The sequence below is a fragment of the Lampetra planeri genome, chromosome 20, assembly GCF_965212315.1.
Source record: "Lampetra planeri chromosome 20, kcLamPlan1.2.h2, whole genome shotgun sequence".
NCBI lineage: Eukaryota > Metazoa > Chordata > Hyperoartia > Petromyzontiformes > Petromyzontidae > Lampetra > Lampetra planeri.
The window spans coordinates 10668568-10691108 of record NC_136126.1 but is presented as its reverse complement, the minus strand read 5'-3'; the positions used below and the strand labels follow the sequence as shown (position 1 = coordinate 10691108).

Here is a 22541-nt window from a genome sequence, read left to right as displayed (position 1 = left end):
CGATGTGTACACGAACATGCATGAACACAAACAAATACATGTGCATACACGCGCATGCACGTATATCGGGGCAAGTATTGTTAGCAAGCACCTATGAAGGTTGGCTAGGCACCCAAAGGGGTGATGTGGCCAACACTGTCTGTATATGGGGGTGGTTTGGCCAGCCGTCATGTAAATTTATACACGTTCACTGCATACGTGCACACATACCAAAAAGCATACGCATAAAAATAAGAATTTTTTACACAAAGTTGTCACATGTAGCCTATAAATATTGTTTTTGCCAAGTGCTCTAGTGAGCACCTATGAAGGCCGGCACAGATCACAAAGGGGTGGTGCGGCTAACACTACACCCAGCCACCTTTGTCTGCCCAGCACTGACATTTATACACCGCACCAGACATTTATTCAAGGGTGAGTCCACCCTCGGGAAGGCCCAGGACCAGTTCAGATATCGATCACCGACGTCGGCCGCGAGCAGAAATCGAACTCTGGTCGCCAGGTTCGTAGCGCAGTGCGCGCTAAACCACTATGCTACCACCGCAGTTTCGCAACATCTGCACAGACATGCACAGCCGTAAGTACATCACACCTGGTTGTTAACGACCAGGTGTATGGTGCCGTGGGTGGTGTACGCCGGCAGGTCGCTCAGATGAAACGTCTCGTAGACGACTCCCTGCCCCGCGAATGCAGCGTCCCCGTGGATGAGCACAGACATCACCTGGGGGCACAACACAGCAGCACAATAAAACAGAAAAATACGATTGGACACAATACATTCCAGCGCAACAACACAGGACAATGTAATGCAGCACGTGATACATCTGCACAATACAATATGTTACAGCACAATACAAGACGAAACGACACAGCACAATGGAACAATGCACATTACAATACAGTTCAATGTATTGCAATGCAGCATTCAACACAGCACAATACAACACGGCAGAATAAGAGGACGATACCATACAATAATCCATAACACATAACAGTGGGGCACAATGCAGCACAATACATTACATCACAAAATAATTTATCCAGAACACAATACAACATAATATTCAGCGCAACAACATGCTGCTTCTTTAAGAAACCAAAGTACGGTTTGTATGTATGTTGAACTTCTTCTTTCGTACCGTACATAACCAATCATTAAAATCGGAGGTGTGGTGATGCGGAGGTTTGAGGCAAGGCATCAGGACAAACCACACCTTGAGTCAGGTGATGGATTCGGAGGGAGAATAGAGAGTGATGGCAAGGTAAAACAGGTCACAGAGCTGGCTTTCGCCTTGGTCAGGCGCTGGCATAGCTTCCCAATTAAACCTGGCCATGCAGAGGCACTCGGTAATTAAAGTAACACATTTTCCCAAAAATAATAATTTCGGAGGGGCCTACATATAGAGATGCTTGGCCAATTCATGTTTCAATGCAGTATTATGCATGTGGGAGAAAACTAAAGAGCATCCAGAGAAAACCGATACGTACAAGGGGATAACACACTACCCAAAGCAGGGTCATGAACTCTAAAATAAACTAAAAATTTTGTATTTTTCAAGGTAAGGCCCACTAAGCGATACAGCTCTTTTTTCAGAAGCGACGTGGCCACAAATGATAGCTCCACGAAGTGGCTTATCATGTGGAGATTTATAGTGGCCACATATTCTAAAATGCATGTTTCTAAATGTGGAGGGAAAAACCGGAGGACCCGGACAAAAATCCATGGGGAGAGAGACATGCAAACTCCAAATATGTAGGCGTCAGGGTCGGGATCGAACTCACGACCTCCTGTATACCAGGCGAGGAAGTTAACATCAACACCGTGGCATTTAACAACATTTTCTCAAGTTTAGTTCCATGGGCACGTGCTGGATTCCACAGCATGGCCGGCCAACGCCTGTGAAGGTGCAAGCCTGTGAGAGCCCGCGTGCTGCCCTTCACCTGCTTGCCCTCGGTGTCGCCGCGGTAAAACTGCTCGGCGCGCGTCTTGCCCTGCACCACGGGCCCCACGGCCTCCAGATGCGAGGGGTTGGCGACGAGCGACAGCTTCAGCTTGCGGCCCGACAGCCGGTTGATGTGCTGATGCGACATGCCCAGGTGGTACTTGACATCGCCCGAGCCCTGTTGTGCATGAAGAAGTTGGACGGGCGAGGTTACAGCCACGACAACTTGTGATAAACGCTGCCGCACTAATGCTCGAATGAGCATTAGGGAAACATTTGGCCAAGCCAGGCCACAGCTTCATAATCTTCAGTGGTTACAGTGCCCTCAATGCTCATTCCCTCCTCCGCAATACATGTCATAAGTCTGCAACTGTTCGAGTTTATACTTTGTGTTATTCCGGTTGCCCGATCTGGCCTATGTAACATTGTCTGAATTAAATTTTCACTTTATTTATCCAGGTCCACTTCTGAGAGCTGTTATGTTTTTACCAGCACTGTCCGCGCATTTGTGCGGGATACACTCCTGGGGTGGTGCGGGCGAGAGGAAGCCGTCACACGTCAGTGCGACGCACGAACCCCCGCAGGTGAGCGTGGCGACATCACCACCGCACTTCTGGCCTGCCCACGCGCCAGCCAGCTGCACTTTAAAAAAATATCGTATGACAATTAATGACTGAAATATGGCAATCCACTCTTTATAAAAAATGAAGGGGCGTTGTCTAGTGTTGGGGTTAGAGAGGTCCGTCTGTCGAGGTAACTCGAGAATAGTTTTTATTGTCTCATGTTCAGGGGCCATTCCCTGGACATGGTGTGATGTTCTGCTGATTGAAGGAGCTCAGAAAGGACATTTATTTGCCTCGTGACGTACATTCAAAAGCACTACGGTGATTTGACGCAATGGATTATGACACAAGCAGTGGTGAAAAGATATAAGATATATTCATAAAAGTCAAAGTATGCGAATGCTCAAACGAGCAATGGGCCGCGATCATCTATTTTTCTGTGGCCCTGAGCAGTGGTATAAATTTCATAATCCAATCGGTTGTGCCTTTTGACTTGCCACAGAGTGGTATCGATTTTATCAACCAGAGATGGATGATAGGCTCATTCTACCTCAAAATTGTATACATTTAGATTTAATCAAATGTTGTGCCACAGCACTACCTTGATGGAAATAATAATAACTAGCTTAACTACCTGACTTCGCCCGAGACTTGGATTTTTGTCTTGGATTAATACACGGCCTACACAGAGGGTTGGGGGGGGGGGGATGCGTGACGTCAGCAGGCACACTGTGTGACGCTGCCGCATGCGGGTGACATCACAGATGTGACGTCACCGCTCACTTGCCGTGCAAAACATATCCATTATTGCGCCCCCCCCCCCAAAATACAAAAGTCTATGTTTATACTTCTTGCATTGTGTACAGGCTGGAAGCTACCCAAATGCCAAATTTCAAGTTTGTTGCATGTTGGGAAGTATGCTAAACATTTCGAACAGACACACACATTCACAAATTTCCCTTTTATACATATAGATTATTCGCATTTAAATGTTTGCATTCAATTAACAAGGATTTCAAAAAAATACATTTGCACCGACATTTGTACTATTTGTTGAAGGATTAAAAGTATCCATTTACTCTGCAAAAAGTAACTTGCAGGGTCGATTGTGTTTGGGATGTTTGGCCGGTATATATCCGGCCTTAACCGATGAACTTAAGTTGAGCACAGGCCGTTTGCCATGCATTTGTTGCAAGCGACACTCTTGTATCACGTAAAAAAATAAGGTGTCTCTCTACCGCAGCTGTAGCTGCGTGCAATAAAAAAGCCGCTTTTTCCAGTTTTCAGGAGCCTGCAGCTAAACAGAGCTTTGGGTGGCATAGTGACCTCGGTGGCATGATGAGCTCAGTGTGACGCGTCAACTCGGTTCTCCCGAGCGTGGAGGCGTAGACCGTGGCGAATGTTTCCCACTTCACTTTTTCGTGTGCACAAAGCTGACCAATTTGGCACAAATTTTCATGAAATGCTCTACACTCGCGAGCGCCGATAATTAATTGAAGTATTTTAATTGTATGATAATGTATCCCTTTAAAGCAATTTCTTTGCTCAACATTAGACGTGCATTCTTCTATTGAAATGCAGATAAAAATTCAAAGTTCTATAATAATGAAAGATGTGAATCTTTATATTAACAGCGCACAGCAGGCTGTTACTGTAGTGGAAAAGAGCATAAGCACATAATGATGTTTCTGCGTTAACTGTGTTAAGTACAGTTGTGTTGCGCTTCCACATAAAGTTTGCATATTCTCATAAATGTTGCCAAGCTGAGTTAGATATATTGAATGCAGTTGTGTAATTATGTGGTGTAATTAAAGCTGATATCATCAGTCACGATCCGTGGTTTTTGCAGTGCGTATTTCTATAGCATTATGATAACAAGCCTATGGACAGTGGAGTTAGTTATTTTTGAACCCCACCACCCCCCTCAACACACCTTCCCCCCAATGCGCTTCAGCATTAATTATATTGTGTTTTTTAACCCCAGTTGGCCCTGGGGAACTGGAAAACACGGCCTCGTACCGCAAAAACGTCAATTCCATGGTGACACCGAAGCGATTTCTGAGTGCTCACCTCCTCCTGCGGTTCAAGCTTCGAGTCGAAATGACAGAAGACCTCATCCAGGCCCTTGCGGATCACATTGACCAGGACATTGAGTCGGCCCCTAAACCAACGAGAAAAAAAAAAAGCGTTAAAAGTCAGGTGAGCGTGTCTGCTGCTTAAACGAGCACTGCGGTGGCGCACGTCCACCTCTACTGGCGGCTCCGAGCCAGCGGTGGAGTTTGCACACATTCACATGACAATTAGTCACTCTCTATACCAGCCAGCTACTCGTTTTTTATGGGTCCTGCAGATGTTTGGGGGGTCCCCGTGTTATTATTTAGATAACAATAAGCTGTGTGTTGTATTCTAGATTTGAAGCTTTCGTGACTGCAAGGAATCATCTTCTTAGGTTTTTTCGGTAAAGTCACGTAGGTAAAACATCAAAATGAATGAAAATAAAATAAAATAAAAAATCACGACGTTTCGGAGGCAACACAAGTCTCCGTCATCAGGTGGGACCGTCACAGCCAGATTAGCTGCATCAAGTGAGGCAATGATTCAAGATGTAATCCCTTAAAAGCGAGTTGAGGGGGGGAGGAGAGGGAGGGGGGAGCTCATCAGACTATGGTAGCCAATGAATGGAACGTATCGGGAGGGAGGGGGGGCGAGGCCAAAAAGGGTGGGCGACGGCGTGCAAGCGATTGTGCGCAAGCGGCTAATTACTGCACACGCCAACACAATGGAGCGATTATGCGCAAGCGGCCAACTGCCGCACACGCCAACACAATGGGTAGAGAGGGGGAGGGAAGCTCTAATACACATTGTGTTGGCGTGTGCGGCAGTTGGCCGCTTGCGCATAATCGCTCCATTGTGTTGGCGTGTGCAGTAATTATCCGCTTGCGCACAATCGCTTGCACGCCGTCGCCCACCCTTTTTGGCCTCGCCCCCCCTCCCTCCCGATACGTTCCATTCATTGGCTACCATAGTCTGATGAGCTCCCCCCTCCCTCTCCTCCCCCCCTCAACTCGCTTTTAAGGGATTACATCTTGAATCATTGCCTCACTTGATGCAGCTAATCTGGCTGTGACGGTCCCACCTGATGACGGAGACTTGTGTTGCCTCCGAAACGTCGTGATTTTTTATTTTATTTTATTTTCATTCATTTTGATGTTTTACCTGTGTGTTGTATGGCGGCACACCCCCTTTTGCGGACTCTGGGCTAAGGTGAAGATGCTCGGCTCCGCGACCTTCTGACTGCGATTTGAACATTCTTCTTATGCGGTGCTGCCCGGCCAGACAGTGATGTGTTCTAGGTAACAATAACTGTCAATGTAGAAGAGGGCCAGGTGGCTCCGGGTGCTTCACTTTCTTGATCAAGCTGTACAATGACGTAACTTATTTCAAGGTGTGGTGTTTGAACATGGTTGTTAGGGCAGCGAATGAGGGGTAGAATTCTCAAAGCCAGACAGAGAAATGAGACAACTTCATCAGTTCTCGTTGCTAAATTATCTTGAGGGTTCCTGCAGCGTGTACTTTTACACATGTTCAGGCCGAGTTAGCACTGCAGCAAAATCCACTTTTGTACCATACTTCCATGCTTCAACCTATATACCCTCCCCCCCTTTCAGAACTCCCGTGGTGAAGTATGGTCAAATAATCCCCAGGACGACCTGCATGGCTCGGGGAGGTAGGTCCTGATACGCTCAGAGGATTAACAAAGAGAATGTAAGTGACCTACACACACAGAAGCCACTCACGCTAACCACTTTACACCACTCATATATTGCTTATAAAAAGATACATATACACCACCTTTCCCAACCACACCCACTCGTAAGGCCACCAATAACACAACCCAAATAGTACTCTTCCCGCCAAATGGCATGCACGTGCACGGTATGAGTCACATCCCATTGTTGAGGCCTCAGGTAGAGGGGCGTAGTCTAGGGTACAAAGGGCATGGCGTAGGGTAGAGGGCATGGCCTATCAGCGCCCCTGGACTTATTGAAACAAATGGCCAAGCAACGTTTGGAAACGGCAATTTTCAAGGAAAGGTATTACTGAAAGGGCAAAGAAGCAGGGCTTCGGTAAAATAGGCTATAGAGAGAGCACTGGTTATGGTAGAGTGTGTACGAAGACACTTTTTTACAGAGCGACAATCGGTCATTCAGAACAGACATTTTTTTTTTATCCTGAACTTGAACTGAGGGAGGGGGTCTCCACAGTGCAGACTGTCAGAGGAAAGATGTTTCAGAGAGCACGGGGCAACAGCAGCGGAGGAGTGACGTCCCATTGAGTGAAGGCTGACTGCGGGCTTTGAGAGAAGGCCTCATTGGGCCATGAGCGAGTGCGCGGCTGTGGCTCTCTGCCGGGCCGGCCGTGCGGTACCGGTGAGGCATGCCGAGCGTGATGGCATCGACGCCCATGACGCTGGAGCAATCCACGATGGTCCTGAGTGCCGGCACGAGCATCTCGCAGCCTTCGACGCCGAAGCGCTTCTCCGACGACCACTTCTTCGCCAGGAATTCCTCGAAGCTACGATAAACACACGTGGTCAGGCGGGCAAGGTGGTTATTAGGCACGCAGGGTCGTAGTTATGAGGGTAGGTCGGTAAGCTGGAGGGTAGGTTGGTGGGTAGGCAAGCCGCTAAGAGGGAATGTTCGTAGGTAAGCGGTAGTTAGGTTGTGGATATATGTAAGTGGGTGTGTGCAAAAGTAGATGGGTTGGTGTCTATGTAGTTATTTCAATGAGTGGGTTGATGAGTATATGGTTGGGTAGGTGGGTAAAAATATGTAGTGATATAGGTAAGCAGATAAGCAGATGGGTGGGTACATGGGAAGGCTAGTGGGTAGGTAGTTTTGAACCTCAGTTTATAAGCGTCAGTGAGTAGCTAAGTAGCTCAGAAGCTCAGTCTGTGGGTAGAAAGTTGGGCAAGTAGGTTAGTGCAAACATATATAGACGGACATGTGTGTTGTTGGTAGGTGTGGGCAAGTAGGTGGGTATGTAGTTAAATGGGTAGGAAGTATGGTAGCCAAGTAGGCAGGAAGCCAGGCAGGCAAGGGCCTGGTCGTGTTGGGATGTACCGGGTGGCTCGCAGCAAGCGGATAAGAAGCTGCTTCTTTTCGGCCGGGGTGAGCGTTCCAGCACCGGGCATCTCAAAGCGCTGCCGGATCCACTGGCACTGCTCCCGGTCATTGATGAACATGAACTCGACCCCAATAGAGCCACAGTAAACATCCTAAATTCACACACGCACACAGACAAAACACAAATATCCCCCTATAGACTTTTCACGGACTGTTTGGGCAAGTGCTGTTAACGAGCAGACATGAAGGCCAGCAGGGTGCACGAGCAGGTCGGTACGACCATCAACGTGCGTTTGCGACGGAGCTTGTGTGCGTGTCCACGGGTGCGTGCCTTCAAACGCTGTAGGATGTCTCGCAGGGTCAGATCAGAGCGGTCCCCGCCGATGAAGGTCGTGTTCGGCAGCTTCAACGCCTGGTCCAGGTCGGACTCCAGGAACCCGTAACTGGCTGGGGGCGGAGAAGGCATGAGCTACTGTGAGTTCATGTCCGGTCAACCTTGCGATATTGAAAATAAATAACGAACTTCCACTTGGTACGAGAGGTGGCGTGTGACATTGGCACCAGCTAGCCGGTCAAACACACGTGCAATTGACTTTGAAAATGCACAGCACTGTGAGAATTTCCCACAGCACACGTACATTATCGCGCCCTGAAAATGATCGTTAAAGGGAGCTTTTTAAATTTAAGTTATTATTATTACATTTCCATATAATTTCAATAAATCTGAATCTATTGTTACATGCACATATCGCGAGCAATTTCATCAACTGTAATCAACTGATGCGTCATTATACAATTACCTTTTAACCATCATACCAACCAATTTCACTCTTTTCAGTCTGAAATGTCAAGTCAGCAGAGAGGAGTTGTCACCTTATTACTTGAGTGGGGGGGTGGGTAGACTGTGATATTTTTCACTAATTTCTGGGGGCGGTGGTACGTTAGATCAGTGGTTCACGCTAAGAGCTATGCAACCGCATTCCATTGCAAGGCATGTTTGAACTTAACTGGTGTGTGAAGTAGAGTCGAAACAATCTTTACGACCGACACGGCGTGCAGAAAGAGGCCTTCATCCATTTGTAGATTGAGGGAAGGATATTAATAATATCTGATTGACTGACTATTTTGGCAAATTTCATGTTTTGCCATGATGCGTGAAAACTGGACATGCCTGCACAATTTTTGCCTCGTCAGGAATAAACTGGAGGAGCCGGACTAAAAAAAAACCGAACCAAGCAATTATCTGCTGACAGCATAACTCGAGAATCAAGTTTCTCCAGTTTGAGACTGGACCTGTGTGGAATTAAGGAAACTGCTGGGGTGGAAGTGTGTGTGAATTTGCCCCAGGTGCACTTTCAAATCAATATCGTGTTGCCATTCACACCCTTGTCAACAATTAAAGAGATCAAAGTTATTCTTATAGACCACAGGATAAGTGCTGTTTGCAAGAGCCTATTACGAGTGATCTGGTACAAGATGGGACAATGTTGTCAGCACAACATCTATCCACAACTCCTCAGTGCCGATTGAGTTTATTTTGTTTAAATGGGCGAGAACTCCAGAGACAAGGATAGCCTCATTTGCAAAAGTCACCACGGGCCATTAGACTGCCAATAGCGGGCGATGATTGCTACGTGTTTTATCCCAACTGAGTAATTTGTGTGTCATTTTGGAATTTGGCAAATTTGAATCCCGACACCGGCCCACATTGGTGTACTCTTGCATATGACGTTAGGGCATCTTTATCGTCTACTGTGAATCAGACAGCACGTATTATTATGGTTATTACACACAGTGATAATCAGGTTGGCTACTGGATTCGAACCATGAACCTCTGCAAGGGGTGGCAAACGCCCAACTGATGTAAATATTACTAGGCAAGGCCCACTGAGCTATATAGCTTTTTTTCAGAATCGATCTGGCCACAAATGATAGCTGAATGAAGTGGCTTATCATGTGGAAATGTATAGCAGCCAAATACTCTCAACGCATGTTTCCAAATGTGGAGGGGAAAAATCGGAGGACCTGGAGAAAAATCCACACGGACCACACGGACCACAGGGAGAACACGCAAACCCCAAATATACAGGGCATCAGGGCCCGGGATTGAACCCACGACCTCCTGCAGGTAGTTAACATCTCGCGTCACAGCAAGAATGACGAGGATTTGATCCATTGCACCACCACTCCCTCCCACCCTAAGAATACGCGAAGGTAAGCAGGGACTTAGCAACACACAAACACATCCACACCGCATGGAACAGCACAGTGCATTTGGTCAACAAACCAGCGGATGTGAGTGCACTTCAGTGTTATGACACAGTGACACTAATGGCCCATTGTATAACCGCGTGTTGTATAACTACACTGGACTGAGGCTGTAGATCGTGTAACGGCGACTGTTTTAACCACTCATTTTGTTAGCGTACTGGGTCAAATTATTAAAAACAATTTACATGAGCCAACACCAGTGACGATTATCTGAACTGGTCCCGGGTCTCTCCTAGGTCGCACCTCTGGTTAGCACCTCTGGTTAGCTACGTACGGTACGAAAGTTAAACATATATACATAGGTCACCTCGGCCTCAAATTAGTTCCTGGTGCGATGTGTAAACATCAGCACTAGGGAAACAAAGGCGGCCAGGTGTGATGGTGGCCACCCACCTCGTGTGCCATGCCTGCCTTCATAGGCGCTCACTAACAACCAAGGGTGGCACAGTCGGGTTTTTTACAATCGGGTTTAATTGTCTTTTTATATTAAACTCGATCATCTGGGAGAAATCTGGTTTAATTGGTTCTAATTGCAGAACCGCACTTCGCCAACTTCTCAGCAATGGGCTTCATCCATTCCAAGCTAAGGAACTCACAGGCGCCCATGATTGTGGAGAAGCTCGTGTTCATCAAGACCAACCTGCCCGCCGCATTCTACGACTACCCCGTGCCCGACGGCCCCAAGTACGATAGCAGCACCGACGAGGAAGCAGCCTAAGCCTCGGATCAGAGTTTCGTATTCATTAAACCAGGTTTTAACTCCCCAAAATCGGGTTTAATTGTATTAAAGAAAAAACCCGATGCCTGCCGCTGGAAAAATCGGGTTTTTTCCACCCATGCTAACAACACTTGCCCCAACGTTGGTTCTTTGTCTCTGTAAGTTACCCCAGTTTTGAAATGCAGAACCCCTGTCAGAAGAATATGGAGTTAGACAGCTGCCAACAGAGTACCACCACCTCATGCTGCTTTAAGCTTGCCGTGTACATTCCACATTCCTATGGCAGGGGAGGAAGTGGTTGTTTATTCATTGGACACCCACTCACTCGTGACTTGTAACAGAATGGTACTCCCTGAATCAACCAAGGAGGCGAGGTAGACTTTGAGACGACCTCGGCCATGATTTCAATTCAGAATCTTCCCATAAGTGTGTTTTGCTCTTGTTAGTTTATTTCCCGATCGTGCTTGTGCACCCACTGCCACCTCTGCTGCATCACCAAATAATTTGCCTCAGAAATGCAAGGCTGTCAAATTCATTCCATTGAAGTGGTCGCTGGGTCTATGGATGCACTGCTAGTGGGGACTGTGCCGAGCCCCCACACGAACAAACATTCCCACAATGCACGGTTTCAACATTTTATAATTAAACTTCTCAAATTAATGCATGTATTCTGCAAACACTGTTGTTTAATTGGAGGATTTTTCTGGTACTCAAAAGCTACTATTAGGTAAATATTCATGAGCACATCTAAAAACTTATCATTGGAATCATTTTTAAAAGTATCATTTTCATCAGGCCCCATGATGTTTAGGGAAGTCTCCAACCCTTATGAGCTCTATCTTTCTGGCCTCCGTTTATGTGTGTTGAAAAAGGGCCAATGTCACTAATTATACTTTTTTTTTCTTTGAGGGCAGTGTTGTTGACGAGTGTGTTGAGTCTTTTTTGTTCATGGTAAGCTAAGTGTTCTAACAGCAGCATCACCCAACAGGATTTATGCTCACAATTATTATTCCAGTACAGCACGCAATTGCGTGTGTGGGACAATTGTTTACAGTTATTAAAAACTATATTCAAATGATAAACGGAGGTTACATTGATGCTTATGGAGTGAACAAAACTAAGCAAAAATTTACTCTTTACGAATTATTATACCTATTCCTACCTTACCACACTGGATGACAAAGCACTGCCCTGTTATCTCGATGAGCGCTCTCCTGCTTGGGTATGCAGCACTAACAGCGAAAATACTGTACGCTCAATGTTTGACCCCAGATAAAGGTGCACAAATGTTCCTTTTCGCCAGGTCCCAGAGACCGGCACAACCGCCGCGCGCTGGATAGAAGCAACTCTGAACCATACGGGCTGCATAACGTCACCCCCATGCCCACACCGCCTAACCTGCACTGCTCTTCAAGCGCAGACGTCAATAAAGCCGGCAGCTGTAAGTCCGCTGAGATATATTACCTCTTTCGTGAAGGTCATCAGTTCCGGTCATAGTTGCAAAGGCACACCACCCATTAATCATTTACGTGTAAATTTGTCTGGTGGTGCCCCCCCGCCCGCTTGTAATCCAAATACTTGGCGGATAGTTAAGAAAGTAGGTTTCTGACACAATTGTGTAGATGTTGTCAGAATGCTCTGGTTTTCCTCCAAGGAATTGGCCAAGCATCACAGAACAAAGACAGTCCTGAAAATGAGTCTTGACATTCAGCAAGGCTTTTCCATGTTAAAGTAACATAACAGCGAAGTTGCAATAATCAGAGGTTATAGCAGCCCATCACCCTGTAATTTCTCTGGGGAAGAAAAATGAATACCACTGTGAAATGCCAACAGCCATCGTCAATTGTCAGTCCACTGTTGAATTACGGTCTCCCCATGCCATCTCCCATCCCTCATGGCTTCACTATCGGGGTCAAAGATCAACTCGCTATCACTCGCCAATGTTGTACCCCACTGCCCCCCCCCGTCCCCAAAGTAATAATACAGTACTACTCATGTAATCATAAACACCTGTTCACCAACTCGCAATGATCAGTGTGAAGTATGGCAAAAATAACCATCATGGCTGACACGAGGCATGGGGGGGCCTTTATCCAGTAGTGAATGGACAAGGTAATGTCGTTTCTTATTGTAAAATCAGAAATGTCACGTGAACCATAAATAATAGCAGGGTTGGGCCCATGCCCAACGGGGATGACGGCTAAAGAACCGATATTCATGGTAAAATGGCAGCAGAAAGGACTAACGCCAAAGAGACGAAACGGTAAGATACGTTCATGTGCAGGAATGAGATGCATTGTGGCATCGCAGACTACGTTGAGAGATGAAGACGCAAACAGGCACGGCCTTTAGCACGCCTTCTATTGACAATGCCAAATGATGAATTGACAGACTTATGAATATTCCAGTACACTCTGTAAGGGATGCAGAGCAACCTCACTGGCATAGTGCTGCCAACAAATACAGGTGTGTCCCGTTTAACGAGTGAGATACGTTCTGCCAAAATTGCTCGGTAAGCGAACACTCGTGAAACGACCATCGTTTTCCCATTGGCTCCCATGTTAAAAGCTGAATTAGGTTTCCGCCCCAAAATGTTCCACTCTTGAACAACTGTTTTAACATAAGAAATACTTATTACGATAAAAAGGGGAATACAACATAAATTTAAACACTTACCACACATGAAGAACTAGTGCAAGATCCCCTGTATAGCCCCATATTCGAAATCAACACGCTCACACTCTCTCCACTAAATCATACAGCCATCTTGCGCTCTCTCCGTCTCTCATACATGCAAACAAACCGACTTCCCGGACCGCCCCCCCCAAAGACAAAGCTCCCCAAATAGCCTTAACAGACTGTTGGGCCAAGTGCTGCAAGCGAGCACCGATGAAGGCTGGGAAGGGCACACGAGAGGTGGGTGGCCAGAACCACGCACGGCCGCCTTTGTCTCACTAGTGGTGAAATTGACACACTGCACCAGGTACTTGTTTGAGTCTATGTCATTCTAGGAGAGGCCCAGGACCGGTTCAGATAATCGTCACTGGTGTTGGCGGGAATGAAACTCGGGACGTCAGGTTTTGTAGTGCCGCAGGCTAACCGTTGCTCCACCACTCCCCACACACAAACCCCTCCAGCTCCCACCTACCCACCCATACGGTGCTACCACGAGGCCCCCACCCGCACCCACCCAAATCACGTGCTTACGCAGTACAGTACAGCACAGCTGCTAAGCAAATAGCAGCATGCCGTGGTGGCACCCTGCGATGGGACACATTTTATCGATCGTTCTCCGCTCGTTATGCTAACATTTGCTCGTTTCACTAACAAATTGGGCTAAATTCAAATTGCTCGTTTTGGCGAATTCTCGTAAAATGAATGCTTGTTAAGCGAGACACGCATTAAGGTTCCTTACACATTAAGACGTAAGCTCAAATGCCAGCCAAGGATGAGAAGTTACACTATAGTTCCCATTGTCAGGAATCATGATTAATATCGTGCCTCTAGGGTTAGAATAAGGAACACCGCCTGATCAGGCAACACTATCGATAGAATGTTTGGTTTCAAAGCAATCTGTTTGCGTATTTTCACGTCCATGAAACTATAAATTTAGTTTAAAATGTCCTCCAACGTTTTAACGGTTGGACATGGTATTTACTGAACACAACAATACGCGTTTAACGGCACCCTTAAAAGAAATAATGAAACCTATACAGCCGTGACTACTATAAATAAACAACACTAAGTATCGGACGAATGTTATGAAGTTGGCTTGCGCAAAACATTTTACTGAGCCACTGTCAAAGGCCAAGGCCATCTTGTGCCCAGTCTTGTTGGGAGAAACGTACCCAGGCTGCTCATGTCGTAGATGAGATCCTTTGCGACAATGTGGTCCTGGTTCTGCAATTGCAGGGGATCCAGCTTGGCGATTAGGTGTCCTCGTACCTGGTGGAAGAGTGGTTTTGTACGTGTGTGTGTGTGTGTGCGTTAGTGTGTGTGCGTTTGTGTGTGTGTGCGTTTGTGTGTTTGTGTGTGTGCGTTTGTGTGTGTGTGTTTGTGTGTGTTTGTGTGTGTGCGTTTGTGTGTGTGTTTGTGTGTGTGTGGATGCGAGATAAACACAACAGGTTACTTGTGAATACAAAGACCCCCGTATAGTCTTTAACACTCTTGTGTTAAGTACTGTTGGCGAGCACCTATGAAGGCCCACGCGGCACACGAGGGAATGGATGGCCAACATCACACCTTTATCTTCCCAGTAGTAATGTTCACGCATCACCCCAGGTACTTATTTGAGGCTGAGTAGAGCTACGGGAGACACAGAACCAGTTCAAATATTCGCCACTGTTATTGGTCCCGAGCGGGAATCCAACTCGGGTTGCTGGGTTCATAGTGCAGTGCACTAGCCACATGCGTCACTGCTCCACAATTGTGACTACACACACGTACAGATGAACCCATACCTGTTCATTCGTCTGGATATGGGGTTATGGTTCAGGGCCACCAGGAGAGAGATAACCACAACCCCGTGAATATTTGAGAAGGGAGACACTGTGACATAAACACACACCAATAAAAAAAACACGCAAGACAGAATCCCCTGATTGACCGTTGGTACCAGTGCCCGTTAGCGAGCGCCTATTTAATCTGGCATGCACAATATTCCATCCCTTTGTTTCCCCAGTACTGATACTTACACACCAATTAAGGCCGAGTCAACCTGAGGGGTGCCCGAGACACGTTGGACACTTGGCCACTTTGTGCAAAATCTGGGAATTTTACTTAAATTGTTTTGTGTGTATTTTTATGCCCGGCCGCCTTTGTCTCCTTAGTGGCAGTGTTTACACATCGTACCAGGTACTCATTTGAGGCTGAGTCCACCTAGGGGAGGCCCAGCACCGGTTAAGATAATCGTCACTGGTGTTGGCCGTGAGCGGGAATCGAGCCCAGGTCGCCAGGTTAATAGCGTAGCGCGCTAACCGCTACACTCCCACATCAAATACACACACACAGGTATACATTCGTACACACACAAGCCAAGGCACACATGTACCTGATACGCGCGTATGAGTTTGTGCACGTTCATGTGGTCGGACACGGTCTTCTCGTTCACTGGGCTCGTCTGCACGCTGCTCAGAAGCGAGGGGCTCCCGAGGTTCGTGCTTCTAAAGTAATTATCCCACGACTGGGATCAGACGGGGATACATGGGGACAAGGGTGTCGTTCGGTTAGTCGTCAAACAAAGTGAGTCTGTATTCATTTTTTCATACATTTCTGTGATGACTTTCAGCCCAGTGCTCACATTCACTGGATTCAGCAGGATTACCGACATATAACCACCACCTTCATGCGCAACTCACCACGTGTTCCCATGTATGCCACCTTACTAGTGGAGGATGGTGATGACATGGTTCGAATTTTCTTCCTGCTCAAATGAGCAGGAGCCATTGTTTGGCAGTTCTGAGCCAGTGGTGGACATTCTCAGCTGAGTTGACTGTAGACCAGGATTTGCACTCGCTGCTTTCCTACCAAGTCGAGGGCTTTGACCGCCGTGCCAGATTTCTCTTTGCTGGTCCAATGAGAGGAGATTGAAAAAAAATACATTTACAGCACAGTTGTATGCAATTGAATTGCATGAATGTGGATGTCTCTGCAACCAGTTGCACAACTGGTTTCTGACAGAAGACAGGACTATTTTCAAGTGTCCATCTGCTCGGTGGCGATTTGCAGCCATGTATTTTCATCACCACGGGACACATTTGCAAACTACAATTTGGTTGTTACAAGTCTGAAAATTCCGTTTCGATTCTGTGTTGTGCAATGACTCCCTCAGAAAAGTGGACAAAACAGTTGCAGACAAAGATTAAGTTGCACGGCTTCGAGAGGTATCTGGTTACGAAACTCATCCTTCAGTTATGAGCCCAGCTTCAGTAATGGCACAAAATGGCCGATCGTGGGGAACGTAACGCATGCAAAACACTTTGACTTTTAACAAATCAACAGACCTTTTAATAATCACGTGCGAGGCCGAGAGCCGTGATCTAGTGTGCAATGCCGCAAGGGTGGTGTTACTGCAATGCTTTCATAACACGACACACTCGCAGACCATGTTACTCGCAATCCAAGGTTTTACTGTACTTGGATTCTGACTTGGTCAGCGCACAATGCCATGCGACGGTGTTATTTTGTGCAGATCTGAATAGGAACGTGGGGGGGTATTTGTTAAATTAGTTTAATTTTTTTACGTAGGAGGAAGCTTCAATAGGTTGTAGAGACAGAAAGGAAAGCTCTGTCGTCAATACACTCAACTCTTAGGCAACTGCAGGCATCGACTTGTTAATGCTAGGGTTGTGGCAAGAGTGCCGTATGGGTCAATTCCCCCTCTAAGTTTATTTCTTGCATACAAAAGCTTTGCAAGAGAGTATTCTTTCGTCACGTACACACACGTGTTCCCACAAATGCATCACACAGTGTACGGTACATATCCGTAAATACGAACATGCTCACTGCAATTAACAACTCACCAGAAACCCAAATCACATTCCTAAATGCGCACACACTATTGGACCAAATGCTCCTTAGTGAACACCTAAAGGTGGCCGAGGCGTTATTTTGGTTTGGTCAAAGTTATGCTCAGCCACTTGTGTCTGCAGTGATGAGGATTACACGCATCACAAGCGGCTGAATTTAGGGCTTTGTAGACCTACGGAAAACCCAGGACCGGTTCAGATGCCATTTTACATTTATGTAAAGCATGGCTAAGAATGGAACCGAGGTTCGTAACGCAGTGCACACAAAAGACAAAATTTCCCCGTATAGCCTTTAACAGACTGATGGGGCAAGTGCTGTTAGCAAACACCAATGAAGGCCGGCAAAGCACACGAGGGGTTGGGTGGCCAACCCCACGCCCGACCGCGTTTGTCTCCACAGTGGCGATGTTTACACACTGCACCAGGTACTCATTTGAGACCGAGTCGACCTAGGAGAGGCCTAGGACCAGTTCAGATAATAGCCGTGAGCGGGAATCGAACTCGGGTCGCCGGGTTTGCAGCGCAGTGTGCTAACCGCTACACTTCCGCTGCCCAGTGCACACACAAAGACAAATATCCTCCTATAGCCGTACAGGCTATTGGGGCCATTGCTAAACAGCTCGTATCAATCAAGTCGGGCATGATAGTGTAATGTGTCACAGCAGCCCCCCACCCCATCACCACACACACTGGCAGACGCACGTCACCTGGTGTACACTGCTCGGGTCTTGCATCCACTCCTGGTACATGGCTTGCACGTAGCCATTCTCCAACTGCAAAGAACGCACGCTCATGGCCAGCGGCGGTCCCTGGGCAACCCCCAGTGCCCTCGGGGCAGCAGCCAGACGGGTGCGGCAGGCGGCACCCACCCGAGTTAGTGTCAGCATCATGTCGCTGCCGGGGGAAAAGGAGAGAGGGTGCCGCATGGATTAAATAATTCATTTTCTTAAGATGCACCTCGCGTGGTGGTGGGTTCATCTCCGTTGGTGGGTCCCGAGCCGCCAGTGGTGGAAAGTCGACTTTGCCGTGGTGAGGGCCGGTCTCTCCATGGGATAACCACTGCTGCCCCCCCGCAAAGTGGTCCTTATTTGGGCGAATATACCAATTGATTTTGTTTTTCAGTCAATAGTGAATGTTAAAAAGCAACATTTTTGACAATATCGCTGGAGATTACATCCCACATCAAAAGGTGTTCACAAAATATCAGCTAACTATGAGCATTTATGTATGATTTATTGTACCTCAGAATCAGAATCTTTATTTAAACTGGAGGAATCCTCACTGGATCCTCACTGGATTCCTCCAGAAGGGGCAGGTCAGCAAGTTACAACAAACAATACAAAACATTATAGATGTGCAAAATAACTAGAAGGTAAGTATATCAGTCCAAATTGCATAAATAAATTCCTGCCGATTTTTCAATACCAAATGCAAACTTGGACAAGACAGCGATGAAGCAACAACAAAATCAGTCCCAGAACACACCAAAACAACACATCCCCCCCCCCCCTCAATAAAACTGCGCATTAAAATTGAACTGTCAATACACAGGTGAGATACGTCATTTTCATCACCGCTAATTTTATCTCATTCTGACATAGGCTGCTTGCGAGTACATAATAAAGTAGACATAACATACCAGCCGACAATCGGTGATCTTTATTTTACAAGGTGGGAGAGCCCACTGAGACACTGAACCCTGGGGTAAAAGTACGGGTGCTTGTTAGTGCGTAAATGTGCAATCGTCCATTTTAAATAAATATTATTCGACTGGTCTCTGCACACACATCTTCCACGAGTGGTTAAAATAAAGATGACCCACGCGGTTCAGTGGTTGCTGCCACCAGAAACCAAATATTGGACCATAACAAACAATTGACCATATTGCTAACAACCGTATCCTTCCACGCCTGCTCTGCAGCGGAATGGACGGCGCTGGTCATGCCACTCCTGAAGCTATCGTCACGTAGCTCACAAACTTAAACCTGGGCGTACAATTTACCCATACTTACGATACACTCGAGGATCTACGATAAACGAATTGTTCTTCGATAGCAGTTTGGGCTAGGTTAATCAACTACACAGGTCCACACTTAATAGTATGAATGGTTTATCGTGAGTTCCATCCCTCTAAACAACGACGCGCGAGGTCACGGTCCTGGCGAGCGCAACGAGATTTTATGGAAAGTCCCGTGCCTTCACCACCAGTTCCCCACCATGCCTCGCCTCACTGCTCTCGCCTTGCACTGAAGGCTCATGTTAGAACCCTATGCAGCGTCACCCAAAGGTCTCGAACTGTTACAGCCTCACGTCGGTTCTCTGCTGCTGCCCCCTCGGTGTTCAACTCTATCCCTTTGCACGTTCGCAACATCAAATGCACTCTGACTTTCAAAAAACATCTCAAGGCCCCTATCGGGTTGGGTCAGGGCTTTCGAGCAGCCCTACGCCTCTGAGTTGTTGACCCGTCTGCAAAATCTGACGCGTTATAAATGTCATTATTATGTTCATCAACAACTCGGCTGCATATGTTTTGAATGCTACGGGAAACACATTCAAGCCTTTCCGTAAATACGCCAAATAGCTTTCAAACCATTAAATCAAAGCATTTCTACTGCTCTCTAATTGTGTATTTAAGGAACCAGAACAACTAGTTAGTAAAAACGCTTGCAAAAAGAAAACGTGCAACGTGAACTCGGTTGTCTGTGGACGCATGAGACGCGCTGCGGATTAACTCCGTTGGCAAAGCAAGGAATATAAAAAACGGGGTATTCCACGTAAATTTGTGCTTTTTCACGCGCTGCTTTAATTATTAGCTGCTCCTAACTCGTGACTCAGTGACCAATTATGTGAAAAAAAACTACGACAAGACTTGAAACAAATTCTACGTCTTCACTCCTACTCTGTTTAGGAAAATAAAAAATATCCTTTGCTATCGCATAATTTATACGAGTTTTGAATTTTCTGACTATACATTTTTTTTTTTATAAATCAGGGCCATTCTTTCTTTCCTCCATAACCATGGATAATCGAGACTTGGGTTCACTTTGGTGTGGGAATTAAAGTGAATTCACTCATCATTGACGGTGACCTTCAGTCATCTCTGGAAATTCCACATTCACATAGTGGCGGCGAATCTATCCACATGATATCTGAAGTTGAATATCCACAAAGTGGCTGTTGTTTGATATCGCCACAGTAGTGCTAGATGATGGGTGCGGAGTCAACTCCTGACCAGGATATCAATCTGCAGCTGGCTGACCAGGATATCAATCTGCATAGAACCGAAGCCACTAAACAAACATACTACAAAGTATGAAACCATTAAGCATAGTGAAAAAATAATCTGTACGCTGTATTGCGATGTATGTTTGTACCGCGGCAAGACCGACCCTCAGCAACGCAAGGCATCGAGTCAAAATATTTTATCACTGCATATGTACAGTACCTATAAAATATGCTAATACATTTGACAGCATACGTTTGATTAAAACATATCGCATTCATATAGACACATTTTCCATAGGCTGCCAAGAAAAACTTTAAAGCTTTTAGTTACTTTCTCTAAACAATTACAAGTCTTACCCTGACTTCACCTCAATCAGAGTGTTCCCTGTCACTTAAATTCTCATACCCTACGACGAGAATCGAATCATCAACGCGTTGATGAGGAGCCCCGCACACGACGATTCACCCAGCCACCTGTACAGGTGCACACTGCACATCACGTCTGAGTTTAAGAAACCGACTCCTCTACAATAAAGCATTCCAAACACGCATTAGGAGAAGCCATTAAATCAACGACTTAAAATTTTAAACACATTTCTTGCCCTTGTTTTTTCTCCAGATGTATCAAGCAGTATAATAAGCACACTGCCACAATGATACAAACACAACAATTTCAGCCTAATATGCTGTCAACACAAGTGCTGTTAGCGAGCACCTATTAAGTACAGTTCAGAAAATTATGTTAAAGTGTAACCACCGAAGACCCTACCGTAGTACTAGGTACCGGCGTAGACCTCGAAGCAGTCAAATTTCCATTTGTTGAGCAAACCCAAGGTCACGTGACACTAACGCAATGCATGAACCACTATGTCACCACTCTGCTGAAAAAATGTACACATGCAACCCACATACCATCATGAGGACACCAAGACTCTCAATACCTGTGGTCTTTTCCGAAGCAAACCGGTGTGTGGCCCCAACAAGGTCAAACACCCCTTACTTGTAGTGTCTGTACAGCCCTGCTATAACCGTAAGTCAGGCTTACCACGGTTAGTGCGCGTACAAACGCGCTTACACGGCAAAAAACATTTTATATATATATATTTAATAAAACATTGCCTGAGCCTTTCCCTGCTTAAATGAGGTCGGGGCAGTGCTCATCTCCAATGATGTCTCCAATGCAGGGATGGAAATGTCACATTCCTTTGTGCAGGGTTAGTCTCTCCAAAGGATAAGGTTGACTTGCAGTAGTGTGACTCAATGTATTGACCGCAAAAAGACTGTTCAGCTGAATGGACCCACAGCTGAGATATAAACTCACCACCATTTGACTGTAAGGAGAGTAGATTATATTGCATTTGGCTGTGTACACACACAATACAAAACGTGACGGAAGAAACTAAGTTACAAACGAACATGGTTTTGAATAGGGATTAAGAGTTTTGGCTTTTGAGGTTTGCAACCTTTATGCTTAGAGGAATGTTCATCACTCAGTATAAATCATGGCCTGTGACCAAGCTCAGAGGCAGGGTTGGTGGCTCATGCAGAGATGGAGCCATCTAAAGCGTAAGACACCATATCCCTGGCCAATTAGGTGGTTCTCGAAACAGCACAGCAATTCAAGCTCTGACTTAAAGGAGTGGTGCTGTAGTTACATCTTGCGCATGTGGGTTTTCTCCAAATACTCCAGCCTCCGTCTACGTGCAAAAATACTCGTGACTCTTCAAAACACAATGAGGCCTAGCCTGGGTAAATATTTAAAGTTGATGGGATGAAAAGAGGTGATCCTGGCCAATGCCACAAATGCCACCCACACCTCGTCGTCATCACTTCCTTTCTTCTACCCCATTCCGCAGCTGTATCACAGTGGATAGGTGACCTCGACAAAGTCTGCTGCTTTAGTCGTATCTCTGCCATATGACATCAGTCCTTCACGCCGGTTTCTGATTCCTGGGCGTAAGCCCAGTGGCGGACTTGGCAACACGTTTCAGAAAATTTGTGCCAAACTCTTTTGGCAAATTTCTCCGCTTGAAAGCCAGAGATTAAAAATACATTTCGGTGGTTATAAGGAATCATTTATGGGCTGTGGTGTAACAGAAGGAAACCTGAAGGAAAAATGTCCACCCTCAGATACGTATTCAGAATTATAACATTATTTAAGGTCTACA

The 22541-nt window shown here is 46.3% G+C and overlaps 1 protein-coding gene across 3 annotated transcripts in view; it reads right to left on the bottom strand.

Moving 5' to 3' along the window:
* LOC144724433 (2-oxoglutarate dehydrogenase complex component E1-like) overlaps nucleotides 1-22541 on the bottom strand; it is a 42413-nt gene that overhangs the window by 15854 nt on the left and 4018 nt on the right. The window contains exons 1-10 of one of the 3 annotated variants that reach the window (XM_078603552.1): nucleotides 21315-21334; nucleotides 17856-18042; nucleotides 15672-15803; nucleotides 14470-14566; nucleotides 7964-8079; nucleotides 7630-7784; nucleotides 6935-7081; nucleotides 4577-4667; nucleotides 1942-2121; nucleotides 593-721 (exon numbers count right to left, since the gene is read on the bottom strand). In XM_078603552.1, coding sequence (XP_078459678.1) covers nucleotides 593-721; nucleotides 1942-2121; nucleotides 4577-4667; nucleotides 6935-7081; nucleotides 7630-7784; nucleotides 7964-8079; nucleotides 14470-14566; nucleotides 15672-15803; nucleotides 17856-18038 — 1230 coding nt within the window. In that variant the 5' untranslated portion in view covers nucleotides 18039-18042; nucleotides 21315-21334. Of the gene's footprint in view, nucleotides 1-592; nucleotides 722-1941; nucleotides 2122-4576; nucleotides 4668-6934; nucleotides 7082-7629; nucleotides 7785-7963; nucleotides 8080-14469; nucleotides 14567-15671; nucleotides 15804-17855; nucleotides 18043-21142; nucleotides 21251-21314; nucleotides 21335-22541 lie in introns of those variants that run through there. The other 2 variants (XM_078603550.1, XM_078603551.1) reach the window with 2 other exon arrangements.